This window comes from Diaphorina citri, unplaced genomic scaffold (genome assembly GCF_000475195.1).
Source record: "Diaphorina citri unplaced genomic scaffold, Diaci psyllid genome assembly version 1.1 scaffold4276, whole genome shotgun sequence".
In the NCBI taxonomy this organism is placed as follows: domain Eukaryota; kingdom Metazoa; phylum Arthropoda; class Insecta; order Hemiptera; family Psyllidae; genus Diaphorina; species Diaphorina citri.
The window spans coordinates 1-11,754 of NW_007381675.1; the positions used below are offsets into that span (position 1 = coordinate 1).

Below are 11,754 nucleotides of genomic sequence, written 5' to 3' on the forward strand. Positions count from 1 at the left end.
ACTCGCTCAACAAGGGGGATAAGGGGGAACCCATAGGACACCCATCCTCTTGTTGATAGCAGGTGTTGTTGAACTGAAGGGATTGTTGAACTAGAGGGATTAAAAACTGTACATGCTAACAATTACTGTCATGAGATTTCAGATCTCGAGTGTCGGATGAACTTTGACTAAAACCTTCTAATGAACAAGAAGGGTATCTTGTTATTCAGAAAAGATTAGGCTGGAGCCAAGTCTTGGGTTTCAGGAAAAACCGTATGTAATTTAAATCAAGGATTATCGCCCATATTGGTACATGTACGAGTAGCTTCTGAATTTTGATACCCTTACTGTCTTGGGGCCAAAATCAGTCTGGGACGTAATGTAATATCCATGGGAAATCGATTTTACATAGATATATCGTTTTCCCTTTTCCCGCTTTTGTTATATCACTCTTTGGACATTAGCCCATCCCCCACCCCTCAATAAAATGCTGGATACAGAGGCCTGGCCCCAGGTTCTGGTCAGGTAAAGTCACCTAGTTGAACTTTCAGAAAGAGTATAATGATTTCTTTTCTGATTATTGCGCACAGGGTCACATGGTTCCTTCTCCGTCGCCATCTGACTATGTAATTCCCCATCATGCTGTCATCAAAGAAACCAGTTCTACGACCAAAGTTCGCGCTGTCTTCAATGCGTCCGCTTCAAGTTCTCACGGTCAATCTCTCAACAATCTGCTTATGAAAGGTCCAAAGTTGCAAAAGGACATTTGCGAAATTATCCTTACCTTTCGCGGTCATCGAGTGGTTGTATGCGCGGATATTCGCCAAATGTACCGGCAGATTCTTGTGCGACCGGAAGACAAAATACCAACACATATTTTGGCGTAGAGATGGCGATGCGAGTGTCAACGAGTATGAACTTGCTACCGTCACGTATGGTGTCACTCCTTCGGCATTCCAAGCTCAGCGTGTCCTCAAGCAGCTAGTTCAAGATGAAGGTGGTCCATATCCTTTGGCTTCATCGGCTGTGTTGAACGAAACGTACATCGATGACATACTATCTGGTGGAGAAGATGTGACTCAAGCTCTTCAGCTTAAAGAAGAACTTATCGCGTTGCTTCAGAAAGGTTGTTTTGAATTGCGCAAATGGGCGAGCAACAGTCAACAGCTCCTGAATACAGTACCGCACGAGCATTGTGAAGTTCCGCTCCGCCAAAACGAAGAATCAACGTTCAAGATTCTCGGCCTTCATTGGCAATCAACAACTGACTCTTTCGCTTATCATGTTGCTGAGATCCATTCTGTCTGCACCAAGCGATCAATTCTTTCCAATGTGGCTAGAATGTTCGACCCTCTTGGTTGGTTGTCCCCCGTAATCTTCTGGGCAAAGCACTTGTTACAATCTCTGTGGCTGTCCAATCTCTCTTGGGATGATCCTCTTCCGCCTGATCTCAATGAACAATGGCAACTATTCTCATCTCAATTGAACTCTCTGGAAGAAATTAGAATTCCTCGATTCATAGATATTCCTACTCCTGATTATATTCAAGTCGTCGGTTTCTGCGATGCCTCAAACAAAGGATACGCAGCCGTGATTTACTTGGTAGCTCCCACTTCTAGGGTTGGTAATTCAAATGTTGTTTTGATCAAAGCCAAAAGCAAGGTTGCTCCTACAAAGCAACTTCTCAGCATCCCGCGTTTGGAATTGTGCGCCGCGTTACTTCTTTCTCGTCTATACAATTCCTTACACAATTACCTCACTAAACTTAACGTTAAGAATGTTACTTTCTTCAGCGACTCCAATATCGTCTTGGCATGGCTCCGCACCGCACCTCATTTACTTCAAACGTATGTTGCGAACCGTGTCGTCGAGATCAACAAGTTAGCTGATGGTTGCAAGTGGTATCACGTTCCTACTTCGGAAAATCCTTGTGATTGTGCTTCGCGTGGACTACTTCCCCAGCAACTTGTTTCTCATCCGCTATGGTGGCATGGTCCTCAGTTTCTCTCCTCTCCTGATCATCAGTGGCCATCTGGTCAAGGTCAGAATGTCAATGAAGTACCTGAATTGAATGTCACAAAAGTTCGTTCCAATCACCACACTTGAAGTACCTAATTTTTCTTACGTTTATAAACCTATCTTTTCATAAAATAATTGATTTAAATAACCCCTTTTCTAAACCAATCTAACCCCTACAATTACCTATCTTAAGATGTAAAATAAGTGCCAGTGCAGGATTATTCTTCTACTTCCTCATCATACAGTCCACAACTTCTTCAAGGGCCGGCCCAGGATTCCCAAGGACTTTCATCACGGTAAGCTCTTCAGGAAATCTGTGTTCCTTTTCGTTGATTAACCCGCTGCCCTGAGCCAGCCCCACCATCAAATTTTTGGTCCGTTCGAGCCTCGGATAAGACAAAATTAATCCTTTTATTTCTTTTTGAAACTTTATTTAAAAAAAAAAAAAAAATCCAAAACGGTTTTTAAAACTTTACCTACTTACCTTTAAAAAAAAAAAAAATCTAAATTTTTCTCCGCTATAAATTTTAAGTAATTAATACCTTTGCATACTATAATTTCATTCAAATAATTTTGCAACAATATTTTATTTTAATTATTTAAATAATAAATTAATTCCTAAAATTATTTTCATTCAAAATCATTGAGTAAACTATAACCCTCTTTTATTGTCTTGTATTTTCAAAGTTGTTATGTGCCTTTTCCTTTTTGAGCTTGTGATAATATTTTGTAAAATCTGAGTAGCATTAATTTATTTTGCAGTGCTTTTGCTTTTTGCTATTTAAATTTTGAGCCTTTATTCAACTAAATTAAGCTTTAACCTTTGTCTTGTTTAACCTTTGCTTTTATTTGAAAAATAAATAAAATTTTTATTTAAAAAATATGTCTAATTTTATTTGAAAGCTCTGCATTTTTTTCTAATAAAACCCGCGTTTCACCTATTATAAAGTTAACTATTTCAATTTATTCTATGCATATTTCAATTAATTAATTAACTATTTTTTTTTAATCATTTGTTACACATCTTTCCTTTTTTTTATTAATTTTTTATTCTTCATTGTTTTCCATTTATTTTCGGCCTAGTTCGCCACCCCATTAAAGTTTAGTATTTTGTCTGGTTTTGGCATTTAGTTGGTTTCTCATCAAGGAAAGCTCCCGCCGCAACGCACGCTCACAAAAGGCATACTTATGCCTGTTTATCTGCTTCACCACAAAAGCCATTCATTTGGAGCTAGTTTCGGATCTATCCTCTGCCGCATTCCTCGCCGCACTCGACCGTTTCATTGGACGTCGTGGTCTACCTCGTTGCATCTACAGCGACAACGGCACGAATTTCACCGCTAGTGCTCGAGAATTATCTGAAGTTTATACTCTACTTCAAGAAAACTGCACAGAGATATCTGATACTTTAGCTCAACGTCAAGTCAAATGGATCTTCAATCCACCTGCAGCGTCCAACTTTGGAGGCCTCTGGGAATCAGGCATTAAGTCTGCAAGGCAGTTTGTTCTGTAATTGCAGTGTGAAATGTCAAGTTATGAACTTACCTATCGTACTATTTTCACATTCATTACCACGTAAAATAGGTATACGGAATATACGGGATGTACCATAAAACGTATAGTGTCACCTGAGAATTTAAACTGGACGGTTCATTGACTGGAATACTGGATTGATCCCTTGAGAATGACAGATGGGAAATTCGATTGCCTTCTGCCCGTTTTTAAACCTATAGTAAAAAATTGAAGTGCATAGAAAGTGCAACTTTGTTCTGAGAAGTTGTGTAAAACCGCCATCATTCATCATTGCATTGGTAATATTGTTATGGATCGAGCTCAATAACTCAATTCCACCAAAAATGGACTTGGGGGTCTTTTTTGATTTTATTGACTTCTCACACTTCCTTCACTGGTCACTATAGGAAAGGAATTTTAATTGTGTTGAGCATAAATGCTTGTCAAAAATGTAATTCCCTGCTTAATACACTACGCTAAATTTTATGACTTGACTTGGACTTGAACCACCAACCTCCAGATCCGAAGTTCACTGCGCTAACCACTACACCACTGAGGTTGGTTGACTGGTCACTAAAGGACACCCTGTATGTAGCGTGGTGGACACAAGGCCACGGGATGTACAACATGCTCTCATTCATGTCATCCTGTAATTGTGATACATGACATAGCAAGTGCATGTCAACATCCACATCCACACTGACTGCTCCAGCAATAACAGGTCTACGCCCATTAGTCTATTACTGTAAATTCTATTAAGTCCACACTTGCTAGGGTAAGAGTTCGTGTGAAACTTCAGTAAGAGTGGACATTTGTCGGCCTTGGAAATTGGAACTCTCGAAATAATCCTTTTGGGTTACCTATACTCAGGATCAATAAAGCTAACAACGTGATGTGGCAACAATAATGTGTTTTGGACTTGGAGGAGCTAAATAAATAATTAAGAGCTGACTCTCAACTAACTAATTTTATTTCAAATGAGGAAAAAAAATCAACATCTGGAAGATGCACTTTTTTCCTTCTTGTTAGATTAAAGTGATACCTAATTGATAGGTATTAATTAAATTAGAGGAAGTACCCCTAAATTGGGCAACACCTGGTCAGGTCCGCCCTTCAGGTCTACCTGATGCCTGATATAGTGAGTGGCTGGCCTTAGATGTGAATAGTCAAAATAAATATCGAATATTTTCATTAAAACTTTGTGTGTAGTAGTAGTAGGTAGGTATCTACTAACACTTCAGTAGTCCATTAATTTGATTAGGAACCTATATGCTTCGCGTTAAAATCATAACGTCAACAATAACTACGCTTTGATTTTAAATTTCAAATGTCATAGTGATCACATAAAAAAAAAGAAAAAAAAATCATCTGCCCTCCTGGACACAAATTGATTATTTCATTAGTTGTTTAAACTTACATGTACCTACCTAGGCATCTAAATTGAGAAAACCAGTTTTTTGTCTAATTGATAAACAAAAGAGCGCAATTAAATAAAATTAACATTCAGAAGGTATCCAAATATTGGGACGCAAGGAGAAAAATGACATAATAGTCAATCTCAAGCATTAGACGACAACTCTCAACCGGTGGTACGCGTACCACTGGTGGTACGCGGATACATTTTAGGTGGTACGCACTACGCAGTCATATATTAATAATAACAATAAAAAATGTTGAATGGTGGGGTTTTAAGACTATAATTAATCAAAATAATTGATAAGAAACTAAAAAAATCGTGATTTTATTATTGAACGAATCAAGAAACATCATTAAAAAAATGTCATAAGTGGGTCTCGATCTTGACACCTCCACCTTGCTAGCCATATATAAATATAAGGTGGTACGTCAAAATCTCTGAAAATTTCAAGTGGTAGGTACGTGTTTACTAAAAGGTTGAGAACCCCTGCACTAGTCCGTAGTCGCACGTTATTTCATTATGTCTTACAAACCAATTCCATTAGTAGGGCCATTTAACGATGCTATAAAGTTCACTTTTTACATATAAAAACATTACATACAAAAGCTTCAAAGTTTCAACAGTTCGGTTGTAGATCCACTTACCAATTATAAAAACAACATTTTGAAGTCGACCTGTACTTGGAAGCTTTTCAATTTCAATTTGAAAGACTAAAATTTGAAGAAAAAAAAGTGATATCTCCATAAAAAGAACTTCTATGATGATACTTACCTACTTTAAAATTTGACCCATATGAGGACTTGAGGATCACTTTTGCATCATAATGCACATGTGAAAGTGAGGAACAATAGTAAGGAACTCAACATGGTTGGTGATCAGTGATCACGCATCTCATATAATTCATAGAGTTATCCAATTAGAATATATACTAAAAAGAAGAAAAATATATAATCATAATCACTAGTGCAGAAATGATGATATTCACCAACGCAACGGAACGGGGAAGACAATGATCAGGAAATGCGTTCCTTACAAAAACCTTGTGTTAAGTTTTGCATCACTTGCAGTCAAGAAGAGGAAAGAAATTTTGTTCCTCTAATCTCCATCAGCAACAATAAAATTAAACTAACCAAGGTACTTATGCAAGGCACTCACGCTCAAACCGTCCTAACCTCCTAACGCATGTGGCGGAGAAAGCACAAGACCTAGGTCTCGAGCTTTTACCGCCACACGTGGTCTGTAGCACGGTAGCGCTCCGCTCTGAACCGCCGCTCCACCAAGTCAAAATATCGAGGACCATAACATCGGGTATTCGAACCTATAGATCTTGGTAAAGTTAATGTTCATAGCTCTATTTTTTTAGCGGTTCATCATAGTGGAGCCCGCCAAGTCAAGAAAAATTGACAGCTTATGATTCTTCTTCCTAGCCTTTTCCCGTGCTCAGACGGGGTCGGCGTTTATCGTCACTCGTCAGCCACTCAATCAGCAATAGCTATAGGGTGATTGCTTTGGGCTGACATTTGTTTTTGGGTACCTACAATTTTTTTACGAGTGAACGCCCTTCGCACTCAACCTTTGCTATTTCTTTAGCCAGGGAAATTTCTCTCTGTTTAAAGTCTCCCAGCCAGACTTCAAGACTGTCAAGAGTACTCTTCAACAACCAGAAAAGTACTTACATATACCTCTATTATGTGTAGGTACGTATACGATTTCTAATTATTATTACATGCATGGAATGAGTTTTCTCTCCTTTTCGAAACCTGATTATGAGGTGAACCGTGTCGTCGAGATCAACAAGTTAGCTGATGGTTGCAAGTGGTATCACGTTCCTACTTCGGAAAATCCTTGTGATTGTGCTTCGCGTGGACTACTTCCCCAGCAACTTGTTTCTCATCCGCTATGGTGGCATGGTCCTCAGTTTCTCTCCTCTCCTGATCATCAGTGGCCATCTGGTCAAGGTCAGAATGTCAATGAAGTACCTGAATTGAAGAAGAGTGTCAAGACTTTGGTTGTCACTGACTCCGCTACCGCTGAATCTTCTAATGATCTTCACGATTCATTTCAGAAGTACTCCAAACTCTCCAAAGTTCAACGTGTCTTTGCTTACATTCTGCGCTTCATTCACAATGTTCGCAATCGTCATGCCAAGTTGAAAGGACCTCTTCAAGTTGACGAGTTGAACTCAAGTTTGGATCTTCTCACCAAGTTGGAACAAGCATTCCATTTCAAGCAAGTCCTCACTTCTCTGAAAAATGATTCGCCGCTTAAGGACGCATCGTTAAGTAAGCTTACACCTTTCATCGATGATGCGGGCCTTATCAGGGTGGGCGGTAGGCTTCATAATGCCGACTTACCCTATCACAGGAAGCATGAAAAAAAAATTGCAAAAAAAAATCTTTAAAAGCTCACAGATCTCTGTAGCAAATTCTAAAAATAGCTCGCTACGTTCGAGGGTTTTCCTAAAAATACCACTCAACTTCTCATTCTTCAGGTTCTTCCGTAGGAAGATTAATATTTTTAAAATACAATTTATGAACGATTTGCATAAATTCTTTCAATTTTTTCTCTCTCCTTCGTGGAATTCATCGGAATTAAAATGTTTAAGAAGCCAGCATTGGCGTCATTCGTGTTACGTCTGAGATCAGATTGAAGATTTGATTCTGCTCTTTCATTTATTTTCGTGTCAAAATGATTTTTTTCTCTCTCCTTCGTGGAATTCATCGGAATTAAAATTTTAAAGAAGCCAGCATTGGCGTCATTCGTGTTACGTCTGAGATCAGATTGAAGATTTGATTCTGCTCTTTCATTTATTTTCGTGTCAAAATTAGGTACCCATTTTTAATGGTTCAGAATTTTTGGTCTCATTCCTGCATGTTTTTTTTCTATCAGAGAGCTATTTCAAATATTTTCTCCTAAATATCTGTATCAGGGGTTCTCAGCTTTTTCAATGCCTCTTACCACCTGTAACATCTGTAGTCGTGTATAGTACCACGTGGTGGAAAACGTGGAAAGGAAGTCTCAGATCAGTAACACTTTCTTCCTAGAAGGGGGAAAAGTATCAACATTTCAACAGAAAAGATAAATTCAAAAGCAAACAAGTTAGAATACAAGGAAAATTTCTACTATGCCAATCCCAATTTTGGAAGATCCAAGACACATGGTTTCTGTTTCTGAAGGTGTGTCGTCCAAACATGGTCGACCGACCGGCCGTCGATCAACAAGTTAAGACTACGTGGTCAGTTCAGTCGGACTATGTGGACTATGTTGGGGCAGTGTGGACAGTTCAGTCGACATCGATCGATGTCAATTGACGGTCGGTCGACTATGTGTGGATAAACCTTAAGTTGTCGATTCTCTAGATTACAATCATGAGAACGGCTGCATATTAAGAGGCTTTGCCTTTATTTTTCAAAGCAAACTCCTACCAAGAAATTTCAGGGACTTTGTAAAAAATAACAAGTGCTCCTTAGATCCTATTTAAGGCAGATTTTTTTCCGGGTGGCCTTAGAATACAGATTGACAAATCACTCACTATTTCCGGTGAGTGGGGCAAAGGCGATGGTTCGATCAGAAGCCTAGAAGTGTCTTTGGAAGCAGCATTGTATAGGAATTCATGGAGGCTCATTGTTGACGAGGTCAAAAACCAACTGGGTTTCCAATGGCCATGAAGGTAAGGTGAGGTAAAGGAGCAAAGGCGAAGTTGAGAAAAAAGAACCACAGAGAGGAAGGAAAGAAGAGGTGCATCCCCTAGCTTTCGTAGAGAACACACCACTGCCGCGAAGTTGAGAAAAAAGAACCACAGAGAGGAAGGAAAGAAGAGGTGCATCCCCTAGCTTTCGTAGAGAACACACCACTGCCCTCTAACAACATGTTGCTTAACTAAGTTGTGTCTTCACATAGTTTATGACGGTGACGAGAACAAGCGGAATCTTTTTCAAGTTCACTTTTGTTGCTTGTTTAAGAACCACAGAGGGGAAGGAAAAAAGAGGTGCATCCCCTAGCTTTCGTAGAGTACACACCACTGCCCTCTAACAACATTTTGCTTAACTAAGTTGTCTCTTCACAAAGTTTATGACGGTGACGAGAACAAGCGGAATCTTTTTCAAGTTCACTTTTGTTGCTTGTTTATGTTGTTGGAAAAGTTCTACAAGGTCGGCTTACGTTTCAGTGGGAGCAACATCATATTAATTTTAGGATGAGCATTTCCATTGGTACTGTCAAGACATTGCTTGTTGTTATTTCTTAAGTAGGTATTTGCTATTGGTTTTGTTCTTCTTTGTAGACAAGTACTTAGGTTCATAGCATTAATCACTACAATAGGTAGTTGCCGGCTAGTTACTTTTAGCCTATTGGAAGAAGTTTCAATGAAAAATTGAAACCTTTGATTAATGACTATTTGACCAAGGTACTGGGTACTGGGAACATAAGGCAGGTAAGGTAACAAGAAAACACCATGGATTTATCTGAAAGTCCCCTGTTTAGTAATTGCAACAGTTTTTCTTCGTAGATACCAGTACCTAAGCCTTTAGGGGTAAAAGACCACAAGTTTGCTGATCTAAAGTCATTTCTAGTTGAACCCATGTTCAGTGTTACTTGAAATCATGAAGACACATCACGAAAAAGCATAATCTGTATCTTTGAAACACCTTTCACTCGGTAATGCTAATACAATGGTGTACAAACATTTGCTAACTTGTTCCATACAAACGAAGGTACACCATTTAATCCTTAGCTGGTAATGTGAAACAAATTCGCTCTATCCTTGACCTGTGATGGAGGAATGCTTTCAATAGAATACAGATTGGTTGGTCTTGATACACATACCTATGCTATTTAGAAGGTATCCATCCTATATCTATGTATAGTATAAAGAGTTTACTGATGGTTTGATACAACCCCCAATTCCCACCAGACTTCAAGACTGTCAAGAGTACTCTTCAACAACCAGAAAAGTACTTACATATACCTCTATTATGTGTAGGTACGTATACGATTTCTAATTATTATTACATGCATGGAATGAGTTTTCTCTCCTTTTCGAAACCTGATTATGCGGTGGCGAATTAGTATTCGTCGACAAAGGTATCGCAATAGCAATAACCAGTACAACTTCATTAAACAAAGTGGTGTTTTGCTCAGGAATAGCACTAATCCCCTTCGCCGTGACATGTTCATTTATAATTATTCTGAACCACTGCAGTCTGCATCTTGGTAAGTTGTTACCATAAGACAAAGCGAATTCATGATGCTTAACTCACAACATGACACCTGGCAACAGTGGCGTAGTGTCAGAAATTCAAAAGCAAAGCGGTTAGAATACAAGGAAAATTTCTACTATGCCAATCCCACTTTTGGAAGATCCAAGACACATGGTTTCTGTTTCTGAAGGTGTGTCCAAACTTGGTCGACCGACCGGCCGTCGATCAACAAGTTAAGACTACGTGGACAGTTCAGTCGGACTATGTGGACTATGTTGGGGCAGTGTGGACAGTTCAGTCGACATCGATCGATGTCAATTGACGGTCGGTCGACCATCAGACTTCTGGAGAATTCTCTTCTATCAAACTCAAGATACTGGATCAACAATGTCAATATTCTAATCAGAATCATCATTACTATCAAGAGAATCAATATCATCAGAACTAGTATCATCCTTATCATTATAATCAGAGGAACCATGCTGTGCACCAGACTTCTGGAGAATTCTCTTCTATCACACTCAAGATACTGGATCAAAAATGTCAATATTCTGATCAGAATCATCATTACTATCAAGAGAATCAATATCATCAGAACTAGTATCATCCTTATCATTATAATCAGAGGAACCATGCTGTGCAGACCAAATGGTCTGGCGCCTGATTACAAGCACGCGAAATCCTCATAACCAGAGATTTAAATAACTTTCAGAAGTTATAAACATGAACCCAGTTCATTCTGCCTTGACTAATCCCAAGATACGACACAAACGAAAAAAAAAGACTTGCGGTTGCGGGGTTTAAATTTAAACTTGAGACACAACAACAACAACAACAACAACAACAACACCAACAACAACGTCAAGAACAAAATATTAAGCACGTGAGATCAAACCATCTGATTGTTTCAGAATAATGATTCTCTGAAATTAACATTTACATTTTGAAACTTTCATGAACAAGAACCAAGTACATGTATGTATACACAAGTATATTGTGTACATTTGGAGATCAAAAAATGCAGATGTAAATTTGAACGAAAATAATGTAAGAATAATTACTACATCTCTTGATTCTCGGGTACTTCTGTTTGTAAACAAACATACAGGTAACAAGTACCTAATAAGTACTTGTTAATAAACAACGAGGTATAATGATACACTGATAGATATTACCAACCTAGGTCTATAGCTTAAAAGTTTCACATGGTACCTATTCTGCAACTGTTTGCTAGGCCCTTCCTTTCTTTTCACTCTAATACTGTACGTTAAGTACAGCTGGTAATTTATTGAATTGAATGAATGGGTGTGTAGATACCTATAACTCCTGTAAGTATGAAAAATACGAGTAGGTATTAGGCACACACAATAGGGGTTAATGAAAGCCTTCCTAAGTGAGTTTAAAAGCTCAAATTAATGATATTTCAACAAGAGCTTTTACTGTATTTAGATAAAATGTAAATTAAATAAGTAGGTAGGTACCTACTTGAGTTTATTACTTGGATATAAAAAAAGTCTTCAGTGATAATGATATCTACTGAAATACCAGCATAACATTTTGAGATGAGCATCACAAAACAAGATCTTCTGCCCACATGGTATCCTAGCGTGGGTAGGTATGACGTAAATA

General features: G+C 38.5%; 1 protein-coding gene across 1 annotated transcript; it reads left to right on the top strand.

Annotated features, from left to right (window-relative positions):
- Positions 1-569: 569 nt before the first annotated feature.
- LOC103520926 lies at positions 570-10,814 on the top strand (the record flags this gene model as incomplete). Its single annotated transcript, XM_026831850.1, is given in 4 exon segments — positions 570-841; positions 843-2,052; positions 6,918-7,294; positions 10,499-10,814. Coding segments are annotated over 4 exon segments (2,175 nt in total), but the record flags the coding sequence as incomplete, so codon positions are not given.
- Between the last annotated feature and the right edge of the window lie 940 nt (positions 10,815-11,754).